The following is a 25,571-nucleotide window of genomic DNA, read 5'->3' on the forward strand; positions in this document are numbered from 1 at the left end:
CTGGCAATAGTTTGTCCTTCTGCCACTACCTGCGGAGTTCTTTTTTGGTGTTCCGTAGGGAGGTATTGAAGGAACTCCTGCATCTTGCCCCAATGTACACTAGCATACCTGGCTAAAAGCACTTGTGAGCTGGCAATTCTCCACTGATTTGCGGCCTGAGTTGCCACTCTTTTCCCTGCTGCAATGAATTTGTGGCTTTCTTTATCAGGGGGAGGAGTATCCCTTGTGGGCTCGCTGTTTGCCCTTTTCCTAGCTGAACTGGCCCCGAGTGAATCAGGTGGCAGTTGTTGCGATATAAAAACTGGGTCAGATGGTGCAGAGCTTTATATTTTGTATCCATCCTAGGTGTCAATACCCTAGCCTTTGCTAGCTCTTTAAAAATGTCATCAGCATGTTGTAACATACCTGGTACCATTGGCAAACATTGGTATTGCTTATTTGTAGAGAAAAAGAGTATTGAATAATAAATCTTCCACCATGGGCTCAGAGTGCATTTGAAAATTATGATATGTGGTTGCTCTGGTAATGACCTGATTATAGGCTGTGGTGTCTTCAGGTGGCAACAGCCTTGTGAGATATAGATCATTGTCATTGGATGGGATTGGGTCAGAATTGTACATATTCCAAGGGTCCATATTATAATTACTGTCACCCATATAATCCCCATGTGAGGGGACAGGAGAATGTGTGGAAAACTGCCTGGGTGAAGGTGGTGGAGAGTGAGGTAGTGGAGAAGAGGGAAGGAAAGGCGAATGCGGTGGAGAAGGCTGATGCACAGTCTTTGGCTTCTACTTATGTTTAAATAGCTTCGCAGGTGACAGCCAGTTTCCAAAGCTTGTTGGAATTTTAGTTTCCTCTTTGTTATAGGAGGAGGAGGAGGAGGAGAGGCAATAATCTCCCCTGTATCCTTTTGGATCTGTATTCTCCTTTGTTTATGGTCCATGACCTCAAGAATTGGTCTAATGTCCGTTTCATCTTTTTCCTGTTCTTGAGATGGAACTGGTTTGTATCCCACCAATGAATGCTCCGAAAGCTTGGTGATAGAAAGCTGTAAACAGGCCGAAAAAGTGGTTGAGCCATAGACGGAAAAAAAATTCAGCTCCAAAGAGGAGCGTGGATGTTTTGACTCCGATGTGATATGTAGCCGTATCGGTTCTGATGTGAAAGCCTCCATCTTTCGACTCAATGTCGAAACAGGCATGGTAGTGTGTTCGGTGGAGTGAGTTTTGGCTTTTCAGCGCCAACCCAAGGGTCGGTCGACGATATGTTATTTTTGGGTCAGACCATCGCCGGCAAGCAGTGGTGGATCCAAGGCTTTTGTTGATTTTTTTTATCTGTTTTTGATGGGAAGGGGCTGGTGTACTCACATACTGCACCGCAAGAATAATTTGGCGGCCCCCATCTGAGTCGGAGTCTTGGATGGAGACCGCAGTCTGTGCCTGTTCCTCACTGAAGATGTTGGCCTTTTGTTCCTCTGACTTTGATGCCATCTCTAGCCTTCATGCTCTTTTATCCCGTAAGGTATTTTTTGATCAGAAGGATCGGCACACCTCACAGGTCTCTTTGTGGTCCGGCGAGAGGCAGAGATCACACACAGAGTGCTGGTCGGTGTAGAGGAACTTTCTGTGGCACCGAGGGCAGAATCGGAATGGAGTCCGATACAGGAGCCTGTGACATAGTAGGCCCGAGAAGGGCACGGGTGCCCGAAAGGGTGTTTAATCGATCCCAATGCTACAAGCAGATCGAGTGTAGTTAGAAACGCGTTCAAAAATGATACTGACAAAGGAAAAGATAGAGAAGTTCAAATAGTACAGAACCAAGATCTACCGGAGGAGAGGGAACACGTCTGAACGAGATCTACCGGAGGAGAGGGAACACATAAGAACCAGACGGCAGAAAGAAAACAATCTAATAAAGGACTTGATGCCCATGCGCACAATCACAGTTAGGAGGAGTCACTCAATTTCCTGACTCAAAAAAGCTTCTTCGAACAAAAACAGCTTGTAACACTCCGAGGCCAACACTAGATGGCGGAATATGCACAGCATGTGTATCTGCAGCTACGCATGCCATTGAACATATATACATATATATATATACACATATATATATATATATATATATACACATATATATATATATATATATACACACACACACACACACACACACACACACACACACCTATTTTCAGCAGGTGCAAAGACAACAATTTCTTTATATCCCGTTGCTTGAACTAGGCGAAACATTTATGGAGCTAGTGGGTCATTCCAGATGTTCAGGTTGAGTGACGTTTGAGTGGTGGAATGCCATGTGGAGCTAGCTAAGGGCATAACCTTCTGTTGGGAGGAGGCAAGCAGGGGTGTACAAGAGGACAACCTCAAACAATTGGAGTCCATGGATGAAAAACGAGAAGCAGCAAAGTAATGTAACTTCTATTCCAGAAAGGCTCAGATAATGAAATTATTCCATCATTTGCAGACCAGCAAGGGCTTCAGCACTAGTTTTCTAATAAAAATAAATCTTGAACCAGTCATGAAATAATTTAGCCCTGTTACAGACAATGGCCAACTTCTTGCTCCACTGCTCCCAGTAGCACCCCTTACTGGTGATTTAACTGTTGGAGAACTTCATTTTCTACAGGATGTATTAAGAGAAATCTAGCAAAAGGAGGTACCAGAGCAAACTAAAAATCAGTCAACGTTAATAAGGTGGTTAAGTCAGAGACAGGTTTACTAGATTCATGAAAAAGACAATATCCAATATTGCCTGTGCACCTGTTTCTCAGGCAGTTATAGGAGAGCCTCATGGCCGAACTTCTCTTTGATCCCTAGACTTTTGAAGAAACTTTTAACTTTTATCTCTGGCTGTTTCTCTATCATTTTGGCTTTTCAATTGAAAAGGGCTACTCAGAAAAGAGTGTAGGACCAGGCTAGGAGGAAAATGAATAAGACACTTTAGCTAGTAGAAAGTTGTGTACTTTACAATACTGCCATTACCAGGACAGCTCAGGTGACCAGGTCATGCAAATGAAGCAGCGCAAAATACAAAGGGGGGGAGGGGGCAATTGGCACCAAACACTTGAGAAAGTCACTTACCAGTTCAACTTTTGGGCCAAGACCCTCCAATATTTTATGTGCTTCTTCGGCCTTTTTCTGTGAACAACAATGGTTTCAAATTACAATCAGCTGATAGGGTACACACAGTTCAATGCACAACAATTGCTCTGTTAGGACACAGGTTGCTTACAATATATTAAAGTGCCACAAACATTACATTAAATTCACTATCCTATTAAAATTGGTAAATAAAGTGAAATTTAATTGACATGGCCTTGCTATGCACTGCATATAATACATAAAGAAACAAAACAGCACATTCCTGTTACGAGAGTCATTTTATTTCAAACATTCACATAACATCTCCAAAAATCAAAATGCCTGGTTTTAAAGCTCTACTGCTTCAAAATCGAATACAGTTCCTTTCCCAGGCGCTTTTAGCTTTAGTTGTCAAGTTATACATGAGGACTCCTCCAAGAAACCACCTCCACCCAATAAGTCAGACATCAATAACTACAACACAGCCGACAAAATGGAGAACACTGATCCTATTGTTCATTTAACTCAGTCAAAGGGACTTACATTTACAGTGCCTGAGCTTCAATAGAAATACTTATGAAGTGAAAAGGTTTGGGAGTCTGATCTTGTTTTCAGATCTACCCTTTGTTGCACACAGACTAGAAAAGAAGTATTTACAATACAATCCTCCATTCACCTCTGGTTCAGCTTGAAGTAACTTACTAACATTTTCCCACTAGTCTCTCTAACTACCTAGCACCCAATGCAGCTTTCAGCAGCAAGACAAGAAGACTTTATTAAGATTCACTAATGCACACGGCAGAGCTCAACAAGGGTAGTAAGTAGCAATGCAAGCTTCCCAGAAAAGCCTAGGCAGGCTGCCTCGCAGACAATAGTCAGAATGAAGGCAGCGAGAAGTGCAAGCTTCTCTCCCTTTTGAAATAACATGCTGGGTTATCTGACGTAGGGTAAACAATGTGGCCACAAGTGCATAAAGAAGGTCTGCCTGAAGAATGAGCACAAAGGGCATACATATCATTAGTAAGGCCTCGTTTGGATGGAATACTGTATCTAGTTCAAATTGGTTCATCAGCAGCATTGCGTCAAGTGCCTAGAGCACCATCTTGAGGATTGTCTTACTTTTATCAATGTATCACCTCCAGTAGCACTCCTAATTTAAGTAGCACCTGCAATATGTTGCCATAATTTGGAGACAACCTTTTTGTATGCTATCTGGTACAGGAGACCTCATCCACAGTGTTGTGTCCAGTTCTCAATGTATTTATTTTTTATAGAATTTGCTTCTAGTTTTGTGGACCACAGCTAGAGATTTCAGGCCGTTTCTGTAAACTGTCAGCAAAGGGGTAATATGGAAAATGGTGGGAAATGTCTGAAGCTGTGTCCAGAAGAAGGTATAATTGGAAGCATGACAGAGAGATAGTAGAAGGCAGAATAGATGTTGCATAGCAGTATGGTAAGGTAATTTCTAGTTTAAAAAATAAAATAAAAATAAAGAATGGCCAGTAAAAAGATGGTTGCAACTGAGATGAGAGGATGCCTGGATAGCAAATGGTTAGTTAATGTTGAGTTGATGATGAATATTTTGTTATCGTATGGTATGTTATTAGCATTTGCATATAGCTCTACTGAAATTTTATGACCTTGTAGGCCTTGGGAATCTAGGCTATTTACATGGTTCTGGATTTGTGTTAAGGATATTTTATTTTATATAGACTGACACAATATTCTGTCACAGGTCTGGTGCTATTGTCTTTTATAAGTTAAGATTGTTCAAACTGTGGCAGTTTGTGTTGGGATGAATATTTTGTTACCTATCTTAGGAGGGATTCCTATAGAGTGGTTGGTTTGTCACTGTGTGCTGGTTCACAAGGGCAAAAAGGTGTCCTACATACATCCTGGTGTAAGCCTCTTGCTGGTGACAGAGAGACAGTTTGTTTTATATGGATACATCTGGGAATGGGTTATTGAACTGATTGACCAAGTTCAGTTGCCTACTATATACACACATCAAATTAGGAGCAAATCAAAAAAGAAAGCCTTTATTTATCACAATGTTTATATCAATTATGAATTTACCACCATTTATTTTTTAGGGCCCATATTTTTTTTCTAATAAAAGGTATAATGATCCACCATAAAGAAATTAACATGTGGCAAAACCCAATGGTCAACTGGTCAGTGCTGGGTGGATATGGGTTCTTTGGAGCTTTGTGCTATTGCATATCCAGGCTGAGTAGGATGTATATTTAAGAAGATCAGAAGTAAGCCAGCTAAATACAAAAGATTCCTAACGAGAACTCCACAGCCAGTAGGATGGCTCTTAACGGGACAGTAATAATTTAAAAGACAATATTCTAGTGTTCTAAATCTCCAAACAAACTGAACATCAAATATGCTCTCTGTAAAATTCTGTACAGATGAGGGAGGCTATAGACACGCAATGCACAGAACACAAAAAAAACTGGAGAATGTAATTACAAACCAACATCTTTCCTTTTAACAAGGCAAGACAAAACTGCAAGAAAACAAACACCACACAGTCAACTACAGCAAGGAGTATGGCAGGAGGAAGAACACTTATCTTAACAGCATGAACAGGACAATTAATTTACCAATGGTGAAGAACATTATGCCATAAACAGGTATGGCAAAAATACAGTGGAGATAAACTTTAAATGTTTAGGATACCATATAATTCCAGAGCTTTTTTTTTTTTGTTTTTTTTTTTTTTTAAATACCACAAGCCTGTGGCAAGACTTCTTCCAAGTCGGCATTCCTTTGCTTATGTGCACATTAAATTCCTTGGTCCCAGGTACTTCCATAGGACTTTCAGCCTCCAACACTTTATTAACAATATTCTCTTACAAAATTCTTACCATGACGCCTGGAAGGTTAATACCCCTCGGAAGAGATGTAGCCCTGCCAGTCAATATATCACGGCCACCATCAATTTCAGAACTAACAACTTTTTTGAATTTTAAAACTGTAAAACTCAAATTTTCATACTTGATCAGACACAGCAATGATTTTTAACCTTTTCACCTTGACCCAGTCCCAAACCTCCAGGTTAAAATTTCATACACTGTGCTTTCAATCAAATGTTCCTTTATTAGCTGTAGTGTCTGCTTAACTCTCTTGGAGGCTGCCGCCATGCATTTCTGTCTTTATACTTGCCAATCAAGTGGGGATTAATTTGAGGCCGGGGAATTCGATTTTTAACAATCTCAAAGGGTGCAACAGTTGTGGAATGTGATATGCCCAAGGTATTGTCTTTAATGAAAACATTAACATTTTCCTATTAGCCAACGCCATTCTCTCCACCGTGCCATTACATCTAGTTGAGTATAAGAGGGTATGTTTTTGATGAGCACCATACCTTGACACCTTGGCAACTGAGCTATGTGCATGTAGACCTCAACTGTTTCTCACTGGGCTTGTCATACCATTACACCACACTGAACACTGAGTCGACGTAAGCAGATGAACTTAGTATATTTAAAAGGACCAAACCCTTTCGGTAGACATTATTACTGGAGTGTAGAACTGGTCATGTATCGGAACTGACAGTTAACAGGGATAACTCAATGATATTACCCGCTGGAGCCATTTAGATGCCAGAGCACTGTGATCACCTAATGTTTGGTACTACAGCATATATTTAACGAAAAACCTGCGCTAGCTGGTGATGTTCTTGGTAGACTTTCCTTAGTATTTGAGGCGCAAATCATCACTTTTGAAGACAGTGGATCTACCTGGCTGCCTATATTCGTTGAAAAAACCTCCACTAGTTATTATGATATAAATGCAGAAAACACATACCATTACTCTCTCTGCTGTTGGTCTTTCACAGCAGCACATGGTCATCGCCCATGTGCAGCAGAAGCTAACCACTGGGTTTGGCCTGTGTTCAGGCCCTAGCCCTCAACCTGGCATGGGAGGGCTTTGGTTGTGCGCAGTAGGGGTTGGCTTTAGGGCTTGGCCTGCAGCAAGGCCATTTGGCCTAACTCCCGCTCTGGCAGGCAAACCCCACGCTATACACAACCCAAAAAAGGATGGTTATGTCCTGCTGTACGTATTGGCCAGTATCTGGCCTACATCCAGGCCCTTCACCCCGTATCACTGACAGCCAATCCCCACTGTGATTGGCTTTGGCTGGGAGAAGAACGGCATGTTTGATGGGGAAGCTCAATTTCCAGGAAAACCACAATTATTGTGCTTCAAACCCGTTTTTGTATGTTTTTAGTTAATTTTTTCCCCTACAGTGTGAAAGTAAAGCAAGATGGGCGAGACACTGAAAGCTGGACCCAGATGCCTGGTTCTGGCTCAGCTCGAGGCACTCTTGGACCCTCAAACCCTGAACGAGCTCAGTTTTCATGTGGGTTTTCTCTGCCAGTCACCATGTAACCTCAAGCATCAAGAGTTAAAGACAAGGCATTATCATATGACAAGATAGAAAGAGATAGCCATCCTAGTAGCTAAAGGCACAATGTGAAAGATGAACACCTGTGATCAAACCTGGTAGTTCTGCTCACAAATTGTGTGATCCTAGGCAAATATTTTATTTCAGTAAGCATCCTTTTAGTTCATCCTTAAATATGAAAGCACTTAGAAATGTGAATTTAGGATGTACAGTGTAAAACAACTTCTTGTGTTCCATTTATTTGATTTAATTTTCTATACTAAGAATATATGCCACACTTAGGGTATACATTAAAAACAACTTGCATCAGTTCATTAATGGCACTGGCGTCAGGGCAGGAATATTTCTAAGTTCATGTTTCAAATCTATAACTTAATACTGGCCAATGCAGTAATATAATTTTATGTAGTAAGTTGAAACGCTTCTGCGTATTAAATTAACTCTGAGTTTAGAGGACATGATCACATATTTACTGGCCGTTTGTTGCAAGATACGTGAAGGCGTTAACCCTCTAAAGCCCACTCAAACGTTTTTAATACTAAACAACTGAACAGATTTACACAACACCATTTTAGCACACTGTGTAAAATCCTATTCTCATGACAAGTTTGACATAAATCATTTAGCGCATCAGGCTGTAGACGTTAGCAAAACACCACACAGTCAACTACAGCAAGGAGTATGGCAGGAGGAACACCACTTATCTTAACAGCATGAACAGGACAATTAATTTACCAATGGTGAAGAACATTATGCCATAAACAGGTATGGCAAAAATACAGTGGAGATAAACTTTAAATGTTTAGGATACCATATAATTCCAGAGCTTTTTTTTTTTTTTTTTTTTTTTTTTTAAATACCACAAGCCTGTGGCAAGACTTCTTCCAAGTCGGCATTCCTTTGCTTATGTGCACATTAAATTCCTTGGTCCCAGGTACTTCCATAGGACTTTCAGCCTCCAACACTTTATTAACAATATTCTCTTACAAAATTCTTACCATGACGCCTGGAAGGTTAATACCCCTCGGAAGAGATGTAGCCCTGCCAGTCAATATATCACGGGCACCATCACTTTCAGAACTAACAACTTTTTTGAATTTTAAAACTGTAAAACTCAAATTTTCATACTTAATCAGACACAGGACTTAGGTCAGATTACTATATTATAAGGAGAAGAGAACTTGGAACCTCCTTTGTTCACAAAGCAATGATTTTTAACCTTTTCACCTTGACCCAGTCCCAAACCTCCAGGTTAACATTTCATACACTGTGCTTTCAATCAAATGTTCCTTTATTAGCTGTAGTGTCTGCTTAACTCTAATTTCCTCCATAAGATAAAATGGGACTGCACTTCTTATTTTCATCCTCTCCATTCCTCTTAACTTTGGTTTCCCCTATATAAATTTTCACGAAAGTTGGTATGCCCAACTTTTGTGACTACCAGGGGTTTAAGTGGGATGAAAAAACTGGGGGCGAGGAAGGGGTCTCTCTCAAAGGGGTGGGGCCGATGCCATTTGAATATGTGGCTTGAAAACACACAAGCTAAAAATCTGTGCATAGCATACTGTGCATCCCGACTCATTTTGCTGTTTCTTCCTATCCTTGCATAAATGTTTCAGTTCTGAGATGGTGAGACTGTGAAAGAACTGTAATAAGTCTCTTTAAAGTGTTAAGTCAAGAAGGGTGCTGCTGCCCAGATGAGATTTTTTTTTCTCACCCCGAGGGTGAAAATGGAGAGACCAAAAGAGACCAGTCTCGACACCTGCTTTTCAGAACTGCAGGTGCTGAGCACCAGCAGGACCCGGCCCACTTAAAGTCCTGGTTACTACAGTACTGTACTGCCAAATTTCATGCAAATCTGTCCATGGGATCTAACTGCATAGCCAACTCAACAACATACCTTCTCACTGTAAAGCACAGCTACACTAGAACTACTAAGGCCGATCTCCACGGTGTAATACATATAAAAGTTGCATGACACTGTACAGCAGACTAGCATGTGAGGAAATGGACAGCATAATGACAGAATAATTCTGGAGCAAGAAAGAAAGTATGGTCGCAACTGACACATTGAAACTTGAACAGGAGGTAGATGCACTACTACATGTGATAGATGAAAAAGACAACTACTTGGCAGGCAAGATTCCACGTTGACAAAGCAGCCTGAAGAGGTTACTCATCTGATTTTTCTGAGGAAAGTTTGAGTAACTATCTGCTCCTAGACTCACCCCAATCTACCAGTTTCAAGTATCTTCCACTAATGGAAACAATTCTCAAAAACAACTCCTATACCAGCACTGCATGCCATCAAAGCATCATTGTGTGGCCTCCCCAACTTACGCAGACCTGCAGTAGTCATTAGCAGAAAAATATGAAGGAAGGGCTATGTGGTTGTAAATCATACATTTATCACTTTTCAGAAAGCACAATTCGCGTTCAGCTTCTCCTATGCATGTCTTACAATATGACAGGTTACTAATGAAACGTGGGATTTCTTTGTGGGGTCTCAATTTTCTCACACATCAGCAACATTGACGGCACACCAAAAAACAAAATGCATTAGAACACTCATGTTGGTACTAATGCGGACTAAACGTAGTACTGCTACTAGATGGCTCAGCCCAGAATACCCAAATGAAGCTTTGGCTAAGAGAAATACAGGAATGTGCAGTAGGCTGCAGTGTTCATAAAAAGGGTATGAAAGATTACCCTGAGCAACACCTTTCAGACTGACAAGTGTTTCTACAGACTCATACCGAGAGGGCTTGGACTTCTTACCGAGTCTATTCTTGCTTTCGTTTTAAATTAAATAAAAAATCCTTAAATAGCTTGCTATGGAGCCTGACAGACTCTAAATAAGCTCTGCAAGGTGATTATGGAGTTTGATCACCTCTGGAGTAGTGTGCACTGCTTCTTAAGAGATGCTGATGCAAATCAGAGATATGATGCACACCAACTTTCACAACTTGACAGTGATGTGTGGGTTTGTTGACAATCACTAAAAAAAAAAAAAAAACTTTAATGCATTGTGCTAGACGCTTGTGTGGGAAATATTTTGAGAAATGCTGCTGCTAGTTCCATAAAATCAAACTAAATTACGTTCCTAGGTTATGCTGAATGTATGTTATATGGCGTGTCTAATGTATTGTGTGTGCAGCTCTCAGATTTCAGTGACTGGAATTCTAAGCAGCCTCGTATTGAATTATAGTGTCACCAAGTAAAGAGGTAAATTCTGAGGTGCACTGACCATGGGGAGTCATTATTGCCAAGTCAGACTAAGGTGCGACGGGAAAAGGATAATTGGAAGACAGTTACTGTGCTTTGAATCTAGGAATAAATGTGTCTTACTGAACACTGGATTATTGGAATACAGATCACTTAGATCAAGGAATTGTATTCCACTCCAACTGAAATGACCAAGTACTTAGTAACAGTAAAGCTTAGATTTCTCAAGAGTAGCGAGAAAGAGCAGTCAAGGCTTACTCCAGGATGCGGAGGGGGTACAGACACAGTACAACATACAGTATAGTGCAACAGGTAAGAGTACATAGAATGTCCAGACAATACTTTTCTTTTAGGAGAGAAAAAATACTTTAATAGCAAGAAAGTAAATATGTCAATAACATTGTTAATTTCAGGTCAGCCATGTGCGTTCTTTGCATATCAGTGATGGTAAAGGACGCCCAACAGTTTCCTTGTGCTTTTAGATTTTAATTGACTATTTTTAAAAATCGGAAAACAAATATAAGTTAGGTAGGAAGCAAGCACAATGGCTTTAAATGTAAATACACACAAACATATATATATACATATATATACACACACACACAGATACATATAAAGACACACATATATATATATATATACACATATATATATATATATATATTTTTTTTTTCACTGAAAAAAAACAAAGATCACGGGGATGTTATAGTTAGGTGCTTAATTTATTCGTCCAAAGCAGAACTATAACTCACACCGTAAGGTAACTATAACTAGCACCCTCACACAATTGTTCTTCAGTATTCTGAGTGCTAATGTTTCATTTTTGTTGATGTTATAGAAGTTGTCATGACTGCTGTAATATGTGGGGTAATTAGCAGTGCATGGTGAGGGTGTGAGTTATAGTTAGTTACCTTAGGGCATGAGTTATAGTTACTTGAAATAACAATAACTGCTGAATTTCTATGGTTTTGTACTAACATAGAAGAGAGCTAGGTATGTTAAACCTCAATCCGCCAATGTCATGTCCATGAGAAGAGCCCCCAACCCTAGTTTACCTTGGAATGAGGTCTCTAGCTCAGACTCCACAGGAACACAAAGACTGGGTGTGCCGCATCAATAGCATCTGGTCGGAATCCCTCTGACTATCGGGTAAAGTGAGGAGCATTTATACTGATCTACTTGGACCCCTGACGTAGGTTTGTTCCCAAAAAATAGATAAGGCGTGTTTGGGATGGTAATTAGTATAAACAATTCCCTCCACAGCATGAAGAGGGAAAGTACCTAAAGTGAACACCTGATCTTGACGCCTTAGCGCAGAGGCACTGAAAATGAAAATCTAAACATGGGCCTAAGTCAAAACAAGGCAGCCATCTTAAAAGAATTAATTAAATAGATGTGTTAAAACAGAGCAAGCTATGTAGGGTAAAAGCCCTAACTCCTGTATCCCATTAAAACAAACTAGGATTCACTACACCCTCCCCATTGCCGTAACAAGTATGACGCCATATCTGGACGCCACCGAAGGTGAAATGAATCCAAATGCTAAAAATGCTCTGGACTGAAAGCTAAAAGCATAAAAAGTAGCTAAAAATTCTTTTAAAAAAACACGTTAAAATCAATAGCTAAAAAAATATATATATATCAAGAGATATAATGTCGACCATGACAACAAAGGCAGGCCAAAGCAAGAACAATAACTGTATACTTTGATTTTAGTCAAAGCCAATCATCAAATTATTTACAATAGTCATCATCTTGAAGAGAAAAGAACGAGGCCACATCATCAGATCTTAGATCGATCATGTGATAGGCAGATGGGCCCACGGGTCAGTAGTGCGTAGAAGTCTCTTGTGCAGGACCACCTGCAGTAGTGTCATCCTCCATGGTGTAACAAGCCACCTTGGTGAGAAGGGAAGGCTCATAAGAGGCTTTGCGAACCAGCCTTAGTCTCAAGGGGCACCACTGAGTGAACCCTCATCGGGTACATCAGCAGTGCTTGGTCCACAGGAGGCACCAGCGTAACAGCAAGGTACACTGTTGGCAAATGTTCGAAGAGACACCATATGCAGCGAAAGACTAGTTGCATGCACCATGGGAGTGGTCAGATTGACAATGACCAATTATGCACTAATTCCACCAGCAAGGAAGCACTGAAGATCTGTACCATGCTATCACAGCACAGTTGAGCTGGTGGCAGCGGCTCCATTGCTTTGTGTAGCTGAAAAGACACAACCACTGCGAATCAGAAGAAATAGCAGCAGTATCCCGCCAATTAAAATTGGAAAGCCGCCAAACACACTTGAAGAGAGTGCAGGGATGGCCGATGGGATTACTCCGAAGACAGTCTGGAAGATGGACGCGAATCCAGACCCAACAGCCTTAAAGAAATGTACAATCCAGGATATGTCCACAACACTTAATGACCTTAGAGACTGAAATTGAGTAGGCAATTCCTTGTCGCATACCGCAACAGTTTTGGTCGCTCAGCACCACATAACTTCCTTTAGAAAGTACAAGAAATGCCGGTCGAATCAAAGGGACGGGCGTAACCTTCAGAAAGCAGGCCAAGTTTGCAAACCCCACATTGCAAAGGCCGTGAAGGGTCACCTGTTTGTAAATCAATGAATGACTAACACTAGTCTCACATTGGCTTCTGCTAAGAAAAACCTCTGCTTCGCCGTTCAGACACTTGTAATCAAAGGGCAACTCCCACTCTTCTTTAATATAGCTATCGCCCAGTCGCTCGTACCTGCCCACGGCAAAATGTTTCATCCATTTCGAAGAGTGGAAATGGGCAGATTAATGATGCCATGTAAGAGTCATACTGTTGAAGGACTCTGCAACTGTGAAAGGCGGCTTTTCTAACTTCTCTACATGGAGCATGGTGAAACTCGCTTCCCTTCTAGGCATTGTCTGCTATTCTTTGGATAAATTAAAAGCAGTGAACAATTTACTACCATTAATATATTTCTATGGAATCCAGCCATTTTTCAGTATCTGTAACGTCCACCTACCTGCATGATGGAACGCAGTTGACTTTGCCAATATAAACGGGACATGTCTGTCTGAATGATATCTATTGCAAGCAACACTGTTTGTCAGTGAATAAATTCTGTTGGATAATGTATTCATGCCGTTATGAAGCCTTTTCTAAGTTTTCCTTATCTATTTGCTTTAAACGCGCCGCAGCTTCAATCTGAGAAAGCTTCCAGATCTCATAGCATATATGAATATTTAGAGCATTGTTTTCTATGACCTAGCAAAAAGTCCTGCAAGTCTACATTTTCAGAAAGAGCGTTAAGATGTTCCTTGACTACGTCTAAAGCGTTAGACTGTACCCGTTGTTGGCACGGTTTACCCACACTAAATGTTGTAACGCATTAATTAAATAAATGCGCTAAAACAGAGCAAGCTAAGTAGGGTAAAGGTCACTGGGTGATGGGGGCACAAGTCTGCAAGACGCTGGATAAGCCAACTCCTGTATCCCATTAAAACAAACTAGTATTCACTACAATAACTTGTGCCCTAAAGCAAATTTAATTTGCGCATTCACCACGCAAAGCTCATCACTCCACATATTACATCATTGACGACACCTCCTATGGCATTACTGATATTATTACTGCAACATTTGCAATAAAGATATTTATGAGAAAACAGCATTTGGCGGAGGCCCAAGTTATAGTTACCTTAGGGTGCAAGTTATAGTTACTTGAGGTAACCATCATTCTAACTGCTAAACTTCTATGGTTTTGTGAGAGTAAATTCAGAACCTAACTGTAAAGTCCCTGTAACCTTTGATTTTCTCAGTGATATATAAAATATCTAAGAAATTCAGTGCTTAGGACTTTGAGGAGGATCCACTGGAAGAAAAGCAGTAACATTTCTAGCAATCAGTATAGGGGTCAGTGAGGTTGTAACAAGGTTGTTAAAGTAAAGACATTAATAGTTTTCTGGTAAATGTTGGATATCATATATCTGACAAAATGGGTGTTTGTCGGAAAAAGCACAAGACAAATTAGAAGAAGGAAGTCAAAAGCAATGTTCAAAGGACAACTGGCTGCAGTCCAAAGGTGAAGAATCCAAATCGTAGGCAGAAGAATGCAGAGGAAGTAATGAGGTTGCTTTTCTTCGCGTAATAAATAATTGTTTTTAAATTTTCAGTGAACTAGCATGTTTCCTAATATTTGTATAGCCTTAAACAGAGTATCAGATGCTGAAAAAATCCTTCTGTATCTAAGAAGCTTGTGATGTACTGAGATAAATAAGAGTAAAAAAGCAGGCTTTAATAAGTGGTACATACCTAGTAGATGTGTTGCTCTACCTCTCCAAGTGCACTAAAAACAACTCATAGGTAGGATAGGGTGGCTTGGGGATAAGTGATACAGAAGCTCCAACCATAATTCCCACCAAATGTACTAGGCCCAAGACCTTAGAGGGGGGCCATAGTGGACCTCGAAAGTAAGAGATCTGGTACCCCCATCCACACATGGTCTGAGTCTAATTGGTGGCAAGACTATACCACTGTTGTACTTCAGAGTTAAAATTGAATGGGGAAAAAAATGTCATGACTTCAGGACCATGAGACTAGTGACAATCATTTCCCTCCTACAGTGCTTACATTCCAGGGTTTCTCTGCAGAACAGGATGTTGAGGTTTCTAGAATACAGGAGCCAATCCCTAGCATCTTAAGACATTGTCACCTTGGTAAATGTCACCAGTGCATAATCCCTCTTACCTAGAAGAAACAATTGAAGAAACAACAGAGCTAGTGGTTGTCAAAGTGTTATGTTCATTGACCAATCCGGTTTTATACCAGGAAGGGCGACATCCCATAACCTACGAACGATCTTCGCTACAATATATTACCTACACCCCGAGATTAGAGCGGCCGTGGTGTTTTTGGATGCCACTAAGGCCTTTGATACAATTGAATGACCATATTTATTCTGTGTTTTAGAGAGGATGGGGTTCAGTACGTTGCTGATTAGGAAAATCCGCCTGCTCTACAGAATGCCTACAGCCAGAGTGCGGGTGAATGGTCTGGTGTCTGAGCCTTTCCCCGTCTTGCGTGGTACTAGACAGGGTTGCCCTTTATCCCCGCTATTTGTTATAGCTATGGAGCCGCTGGCAGCGAGGATTAGGCAACATCATTCTGCAAGAGGTATAGGATTCAGCTCTAGAAACCTTCTGGTGTCACTATACGCGGATGATGTGACCCTTTATCTTACCAATCCTTCGGACAACTTGGACCCCATCTTGAGGGAATTTGTCCGCTTTGAGGGCTTCGCAGGTATCTCCATCAATTGGTCCAAATCAGTTATCTTTCCTCCCACGAACGCCACCACTGAAGTGCGCTCTGAATATCCTTTGCGTTGGGAGGCCGGAAGGGTCAAGTATCTGGGGATTTGGATTAGCCGAGACCTTCAGGAGATTTGGGGCCTTAACTTTGGCAGAGTAATGTTATGGCTGAGCGAGAAAGTGAAATTATGGGCTTCCCTGCCTCTGTCATTGACTGGGCGGATTGCGCTAATAAAAATGATAGTGTTACCCAAATTCCTTTACCTATTCGTCAACATACCTATACCGCTTACAGCACACTTCTTTGCCACTTTGCGGTCACGCCTGGTGGAGTTGGTGTGGGCAGGAGGACAGGCCAGAGTGGCGTGGGACACGTTGACACTGCCATTGCGATGGGGAGGTTTAGGTGCCCCAGATATAAAGCTGTACGCCCTCTGTGCTCAGGCTCAGTTCTTGCAATTTTTGGTCCCACCCGTTCCCTTTTCAGCCTCATGTGGCAGTGGAGCGCGATGTGGTGGCGCCCCTTCCAATTGGAGTGGTGATATGCGCCAAGGCAGGGCGTCCCAGAGCAGACGTAGACACGGCTAGGATGCTGCAGTGGGTATGGGAAGAATTGCGCAAGAGGGCCGGGGTCCCACTGTTGTATGCTCCATCGCTTCCGCTATTGCATAACCCGTTGCTGCCTTGTGTGGCTGATGGGATAGCTAGTCATCTGATTGACAAAATGCACCTCCACACATTTGCAGACCTTTTTCCCAATGGTAAGTTTATACCTCCCCTGACGTCAGAAGAGGGAGGTACAGTGCCTTTTTCTGAACTATTTCTATACCACAGACTACGTGCGGCGTGCCGGTCGCTATTCGAAAGTTTCCCTGACGTGCCACCCGTATTTACTGCTTTGGAGGCGGTGGTGAGCTCCCCTTCCCCCCGAAAACTGGTAACCCGTATTTATCGCCATATGCAAAGCATGGCACCGGAAGTGACGCCTAAATCTATGCTGTATTGGAATGAGGAGCTCCAGCCTGAGATTACTGAGGAACAGTGGGAGTTCTGTTGTGGGCAGCTTACTGAGCTTTCGCCAAATTACAAGCTGCGTTTAATACATTTTAAATACTTGCATAGGTTCTATAGAACCCCCATCAACCTGAGAAAAATGGGGCTTAGGGATACAGATGAATGTTGGCGATGTGGGTCGGTCTCTGCCTCTTTTTTTACATATAGCGTGGTCCTGCCCAAGGTTAAAGGGTTATTGGTCCCAGATCTTTGTGTCGGTAAATCAGATAGTGGGCCGCTCGGATGTCCCCTCCCCTCTGCTTGGGCTTCTGGGATATGTCAGGGACACTCCGCCAACAATGCGCAGGCTGCATGCACTACTACTACTGTTTGCTAAGCGACGGGTGGCAATCCACTGGGGTAGGCAGAGGGTTCCTATGGTGAGAGATTGGCTGGCTGATGTAACTTACGGACACACGCAGTTAACTACATTCTGGGAGTTCATGCCAGCTGCATCTAGGCCCGTGACATCTGGGACCCATTTGTGAGTTGGGCTCGGGAACATCGGAGCAGTAGGTTGGGGAGTGATACTCTGAGTGAATGACCCCTGGGAGGGGGGGGGCGGTGGGTGTTACAGCGTACTTCTCTCCTTTCACATCATGTGGGTGGTGTCCATATAGCTAGAGTGTGCTTGGTTACTAACCCTGTTTTCTTCCGCTACCGCCCTCTCTACATGCTAAAGCAAAATACTGTGGCCCTCCGATCTCTTGAGCCCAGGCTAGAGGCTTGTAATCTTTATTAATACGGACATGATGACTATTGTAACACGTTCTATTTATTCGACACCTAATAGCATACCATATGTAACACTATGATGATAACTGGCAAGTTTGTTTGTTGTATTTTTTTATACTGTAAAATGCTCAATAAAAAAAAAAAAAAAAAAAAAAAAAAGTGTTATGTTCATTGAGGAGATGTGGCCAGGAACAACTGCCCAACACTCAGGAAGCAAATGGAACAGTTGGAATTTCACAACTTAAACTCTTAATAGTGTTCCAAATTCTAAATGCTACATAAGCATTCTGGGGACCAATAACTGGTTAAAGAACAAATTCACCTCTCCCAATAACAAAAGAATATATTCAATAATGCTAACCTAATTCTCTTAAGTCTTCAAAAAGGTCTTAAACTTGCGCCAACTATTGTTTCCCTTCAACCCACCATCAACCCTATTTCTTTTCAACTCGATGTCACATACAGTTGTATCTAAAACGGTGTTGTCAAACGCTTATAACATTTCTTGGAGCTGACTAGCTGGACTCGCCATTTCTTAGTCTCGCACACAATCTAATAAGCACACAATCATTGCTTTAATTTTTTTATACCACACATCTCATTTTAGTCTCATCTCTTGTAAACTGTTCACCCTTAGAATAAATTCTCTTTAGTATTATTTAATACCACATTTTCACATTTAGCCAAGACACACTTTGGGACTTGGTGCATTTATTTACAGCCGGCAAATATGGAGTCATATCCTGTAGAATGTGGAGAGGTTCTGTACTTCCATAGAATTCCAATACTTTGCATTGAATTGTAAACAATACCCAAACACTTGATTTAAGTTCACAACCACTACATTTTTCCGAGGAAGATTATAATGCAGCTTTATGATTTTTTTTTATTCCATAACCTTTCAATGATCTGTGATTTCAGAGGACTAGCCTCGACAAATATAGATAAAAAACAATATCCTCTCAAACTTTTCTTTGCAAAAATATCATTATAAAACTCCTATACACTTTTAGTTCCCACATTATTAATATAACTATTTTTCAATCACTAAAGCCCACTGTACTGGCACACCTCTCCCTAAAGCTGCCCAAAAAATAACCATGCCCACCTTCTGCCATGTTCACTGCAGGTATTCATTTGGGACCAAAGCATTTCCAGCTGTCACTCAAAGTAGACAGCACACCATTTTAACACCTTTATTAATTTTCAAAATCCATGCCTGGCTTCCACAACTCACAACTTGTTTTTTTTTTCCCCCCAATAGCAGACATTTCCCCATGTCCAGGAGTCATCAACCTTTTAACACTAATGATTTGCCTGTTCTACACAAAGAACAATTTAGACTCACTAAATCAAACAATATAATCTCACAACTACAACAGTTTCATTGTGTTTTACATTTGGCCACAAGCCCCAAAGACAACACAAAGCATTCTTGATTTCTTAAGTCTCTTCCATATTGGTTTCCCTTTCATATTCACTTAAGGGGTCACAACAGGCAGAATCCAATAGTCGCCAATTAATGCTCATCATCATTGACCATCTCTCCATCTACTGGCAGGCAGTATATACGATCCTGTAACATTATGGCTTCTAGATACACATTTCAATTTGAATGTGAACTTATGGAAACATGAGCAGCCGTTTAGCCAAAGGTAGAGTAGTTTTATCACTCCCTTTTGCAAACATTTGTCAACTAATGGCTTGCAATCAGTTTGCATTTTGTAGACTGTACCTCCATAAAAATACCTTAACATTATTAATTCCCCACCAGTACACACAAGGCTCTTTCTCAATCACAGAATAGAAATGTCAACTGCTACGAAAATGTGAGAAACCGCTTTGAAACCATATGCACTACTTGGGACTATGATGGTCTTATCCGCTGAAGCATACGATTTCAGAACAGCCACATCCATAATACATCTTTATATTAAAACCCTTCTTGACAATCCTCTGTTCACTCATCAGAATCCTCACGTTCTTAGTCTCAGAGTAGTGACCTACTTTGTGAAAGTATGACATACTATGCAATCACCTTTTCTTACTTTGCTTTTAGTCTAACACCATTCCAAGAAACATAATGACCAAGATGTAAAACTTTTCACTTTTAATTTGATTTTTTTCAACCCCCATCATCAGTCCCAAATTGCACAAAATAAATAAAACACTTTGACATTTTAGTATGATACGCTAGACCTCAAACAAGGATTTCACCTGGAAAATGTATCACCTGTGGCACAGCTTCAGACACAGCCTACATAAATGTTGGGCCACTGCTGAAGCCAAAGGTGACAAGAGTAACAAAAGATGCCTGGATGGTGGGTCTAACTTACCTTGGTGCCAAGCACTGGTCAACTTGCCCTATTCTGGCAAGACTTTTTGATGTTTGATAAAGTAGGACAATAAATTCACACATTAGTTTAGGTCACAAGTCAGTGGATCTCACAGCAATTCTATGTAATATCTATGTATTAAACACTGTACTTAATCAGCCTAATGCATTAATGGACTCTACAGTCAATTCTCATATAACCCTTTGGGATTAGAGGAATAATCCTAAATTTATGAACACAGGTCACTGTTCATTCCCACAACACTATGCAGTGTTGAAATCCCTGCAAGCAAGCCAGTGTTTCAGCAAAAATCTGCTATCTTCCCACACTATTAGTAAACATACCTTGCTTAGTATGGTACGGATTTAAATGAATCTCTAACTTCTTATTTGCACCAACCTAACAACGATTTGTCTCTATGTACAGCATACATTTTGTCCTGTATCTCCTGCCCTCAGACCTTGAATTTTGCATAAAAAACCCAATGTTTTTTAGCTTAACTTCACAACAGGTTTCTGGAATGGATTCAGTACAATTTAGCTTTACTCCTGCAAACATCATAAAAGCATCTATATCTATAGAAATATGATAAAACTAAAATGTAATCCTCCTCATTACAATCACACTCAATTTGTAATACATTACTGACACGTTTCAGATCCCCCAAGGATGTTGCAGTATGGATTATCTAATTTTCTGACACTAAAAATAATATTTTCCAGCACTCAACTACATTTTTCAGGGTATTACGGCAGGAGGTTATTTTGTCTGCCCTTCCCCCTTCTAGTACACAAAAATAGACAACACTGGGGGATGATTCCCAGTATGAAAGCTTTAATGGCTAAACCACTAAGATGTAGCACACCTTTATCACTAAGGAGCACAAGTCAGACCATAACCAGGCACAGACATACAACATCAAGTGAAAAGTAATAGTTTGCTTGACCAATGTGGCCCTTTCCACACTTCTCTCAACACATGCCACCCCCCTGCTGTGCAACTTGTGTGGATATAATTTTCTCTTTGCTTGATGCTTCACTGTAAGATATTTAAGTCAGCATGTTTTAGTCTTCTATATTCCATATAAGAAATACCTTTGTCCAACGATAAGGTATTTAATAAATATTTGAGAAGGCCATACATTTTTTTTTTTAAAACAACACTTTATAAATAGGGAAACTGATCGGTCAGCCACCACAGACTGTCTCCCCCCAAGATCTCCATAGCATTGGAAAGGCAGCATTGGTGCTAGGCAATGGGGACTTTAAGTTCCACTGTAGGGTTTCACCTGGCAAGGCTGACAAAGAAGATGGACAAAAGGCTGACAAGCCTATGAGCCAACGATACCTAGATCCAGTATAGAACCTAACATCACTATTAGAGCCCATATGCCCCACACTGGTTGCTTCAGAGTGAAAGCCTTAAAATCCACCATGTCCAGGATCACTCAAGTGAATGGAAGCTTCTGTGATGGTATCAGGAAGGACTTCAACTTGTTTATGGAAAGTCCCAGCGGTATTAATAGTTGAAAGTTCTATCATCGTCCAGAGGTGATCCACAACTGACTGTGACAAGACAGCCTTTAGCAACAAGTAGTAAAGGTATAAGAACACAGGTACTCCTGATCTTTAAAGATGGGCTGCGACCATTGGCATCAGTTTTGTGAACACCTGAAGAGTGTGGATGAAGCTGAAGGGGATCATGGCAGGACTGCAAAAAGGATATATGAAAGTACAGGTCCTACAAGTCCAAGGACACCATTCAGTCTCCAGTGTCTAGGACAGAAAAGATCAGAGCCAATGTAAGCATTCTGAATTTGCCCTTCTGCAGGCAGGCATTCAGGGGTCGGAGGTATCCTCTCTATAGTACTATTGGAATGTATCTGGCATACCAACTGGAAGGATGGTCAGATGCTATTCCAAAATTTGTTGTAGTGTGGGGAGAAAACTGAGTGAGGAGGAGAGAAAACGTAGGACTCAACCTTTCTGAACAATGTGACCCCTCTGTTAGAAATAATGGATCCCCAATGGAGTGAAGTGCTGGTTGAGCATACACCACTGAGGGAAAAACTAAAGTGGTTTGTTGGCTGTTGTTGCAGCGGAAAAGGAGCTGAAGGACTGCTGTCACTCCTGCATGTGTACAGTCTGCCAGATCTGCGTCTGTAGTTCCAAAACATTAGGGTGTCTGCTTCATCAATGGCTAGGGACACAGTCTATGCCTATATAGAAGCCCCTTGGAATAGCCTCTAAATTTTCGAGAACTGGTGGGGAAGCTGTTTTGTAGGACTTAACAGACTTAAGGAAAGCACTGTAGCTCCGTTGTCTTTAAAGTGTTTCAAAGCAGAGCCAGCCCAGAGGTGCGACTCAAAGGCTAAACCCATTAGCAACGCCAGTACAACACTGAAGAATCCAAATGACTTCATCTAGGCATGTCTACTAAACACACAACTAGTATGGAATTCCCAGTTAAGCAGTTTGTGATATCCCAGCTGCTCATATAACTTACTTTACCTACCCGTTATGGAAGAGGCCCCAATGTCCTCGGTGACCACCAGCAAGATTTCACTGGCCATGCCCGTAAAAGCATATGTGTACCTGCCAAACAGACTATTTTTTGGATCACCGTGCCAGACTATCCTGAGGATTGGTAAAAAATGAATTCGGGTTTGTCTTCTTGGTCATGGCCTGTACAATGAGACTCGCCAGAACAGAGTGCTTGGTGAGGAAATGTGGACACCTGAATGCAAACATGTCTCAACTGGATAATTTGCAACTAAAAGACAGACAAGAACATAGTTTCAGACAGGTCAAAGCATCTGTGAAGGCATCATTAAATGATAACAATGGCTCAGATGTTGCTGTTCCAAGCCTGCAAAAGTATCTGTTAAAATATTTGTTTTAAACTGAAAGCACAGCAGCTGTAATTCTACTATTTCAGATGCCCTCCGAACCAACACTGCAAATGAGGCACTTTCTTGCGCTGGTGGCCCATGTGGAGAGTCAAGGTCTCTCTTATGGGTAGTGTTAAGCCCACTGACATTTTGTAAACCAGAATAAAGGTATCATCAGTATAAAGAGGAGAGGAAACAAACCGTATCCCCCTCCACCCAATTATCAACAGTATCATGAGGTGCACCTTTCTCTGGCAAAGGTCAGTCGGAACCAAAAGCAAAATGATAGTTACAAAGTGATAGAGGTACTGGGTTAGAGTCAGGCTCCATGACAATATGGAGAGCTTTTGTAATTTAGTACCTCAACATTGGTTGCCTGGGACCACTACTTGGAGCCAGATGTGACCAAAGATTGACTCCTTGTGGTCCGCAAAATAAAACTTCCAACCAATATCAGGTGCATATTTCACACAACTGAGTCATGTCCAGGCACTAACAGCACGCACGGTGCAGGGCAGTGACTAGCATCCATTTCCTGCAGACGCAGGATGTCTTAAATCCTTAGGTTTCCAGTAGGGGGATATCGTTTCCTAGGCCAGAGAAGCATTTTTGGAGTTGTCTGAAGATTGAGATGGTTGGAGTCAAAGCTCTAGATCCATGCTGGATGAGTTGGAAAGTAAGGAGGTGATGTCCGTGCATAGGGGTGACATTTATATATGGCCCTCTACAGTATTTTGAGGGCAGTCTGAAATCAGCACAGATTTTTTTTTATTTTTTAAAGATGTTCTTCTACAACAACATTCGGTTTGGTCATATAATTTACCTCCAACAATCGACTCAAATGTTCTTACTCCTAACTATTTACTGTTCACGCCCCTATCCAGTATAGGTAATTTTTTAGAACCTTGATACCTTTTACATATCAAGTGAGTTCAATAAGGCGGGGGCGTGGTCTACCGCCTAAGATGGCGGCCATCTAGTCCTGGAGCTCCCGTCCCGGGCCCTCCTAAAATGCAGATTCTGCCACAAAATTGGGCTGCTATGTGGTGATCAGTTATCCAGAACTCGTGGGAACCGGCGGACCACCCCGAAGAGCGATCGGAGCACCCGGCTGGGCGCGGAAATGGAATACCGGACCTGGCCCTGATCTGGGCCCACGCCGCGGCAGCCGTATAGATGGGACGCCGACCGGAAGAAGCCAACCTGCGGTGAGTGAGGGGAGGAGAGCGGGTCGAGGCTGGTGCCGAGGGCGGGGGTCGACGCGGCGTGCCGGAGAAATTGGGATGTCCGCTACTTGGCTACCCCCCCCTCCCTCTCCGCGCCTTGAATCTTACCTGCGGGGCCCACCGAGAGGGCGAATCGGCGGTGAGGAGCGAGGAATCAGCCCAGGGACCAGGCACACCAACGGCCTGTCCGTGCACGGGAAACAGAAGCAGGGGAGCGGCGGCACCCCTCTGACGGAGAGTGCTGCGCTGAGGAACTACTAGAGCCCCGCCCTCGTTTGACGGTCGAGCCCCCGTTCAGAACTTAATCGGCCCGCTACCAGAAGGCACACAGAGGGGACCAGACAGCCCGAGAAGGAAATACCACTGTAACGCACGCCCCAATACCAGCAGAGCCCAACACAAAGTTCTGGAGCGACCGCAAGACCGCACCCGCTAAGCCTGGCAGCTGAAGACCCACACAGAAGGAGGGCCCGCAGGCTCCAGACTACAGCTAGCAATTACCCAATATAACAAGCGACCCTCTACACAAATACTAGCATAGTAACAAGTAACAATGGGCTGCACCAAGGGAAAGCAATCTGAGGACATGGAAAGATCATCCCCTGATGACCCAATGCAAGCAACGCCACCCGGGGATCAAGCAGACTAACTGGACATTATTCTCCAGGAGATTAGAGACTCAAGGCAAGCAATAGAGAAAAAACTAGGATCAATAACGATTGAGTTAAATATCCTGAAGGATGACCAGTAAAAATTATCGGACAGACTGAAACAGGCAGAATCCAATGTCGCTGAGCTCCTTCCGACCCACAAAGATAACAAGAATGCCATCGAACACCAACAACAGGTGCAAACGCTACAAGAACGTGTCGAAGATGCGGAAGGGCAATCCCGACGCAATAATGTACGCATAATAGGTCTCCCGGAGGGGACAGAGGGCAAGAATCCTACACAATACATGGAACACTGGCTAAAGAAAATAACGGCGGACAAACTGTCAACCCACTTTGCAGTAGAAAGGGCGCACCGTAAACCAGGAAAGAGACCCCCTACGGGCGCGCCAGCACGTCCCTGGATAGCCCGGATCCTAAACTACAGGGACAGAGACATCATACAAGCGGCAAGAGATCTAGAACCTATCACAGTAGACAACACTCGAATCTCTCTATACCCTGACTACACACTAATGGTCCAGAAGCGCAGAGCCTCTTTCCAGGTAGTGAAAAGGAGGCTACGAACTGAAGGACTGAAATATGCACTATTATTCCCGGCCCGGTTGCGTGTCAC

The 25,571-nt window shown here is 42.1% G+C and overlaps 1 protein-coding gene across 16 annotated transcripts in view; it reads right to left on the bottom strand.

Annotated features, from left to right (window-relative positions):
• NCOR1 (nuclear receptor corepressor 1) overlaps positions 1–25,571 on the bottom strand; it is a 1,251,773-nt gene that overhangs the window by 1,124,770 nt on the left and 101,432 nt on the right. For all 16 annotated transcript variants that reach the window (XM_069226323.1, XM_069226317.1, XM_069226319.1 and 13 more), the window contains exon 7: positions 3,099–3,155. In XM_069226323.1, coding sequence (XP_069082424.1) covers positions 3,099–3,155 — 57 coding nt within the window. The remainder of the gene's footprint in view (positions 1–3,098; positions 3,156–25,571) is intronic.

Source organism: Pleurodeles waltl, chromosome 3_1 (assembly GCF_031143425.1).
Source record: "Pleurodeles waltl isolate 20211129_DDA chromosome 3_1, aPleWal1.hap1.20221129, whole genome shotgun sequence".
Classification (NCBI taxonomy): Eukaryota; Metazoa; Chordata; class Amphibia; order Caudata; family Salamandridae; genus Pleurodeles; species Pleurodeles waltl.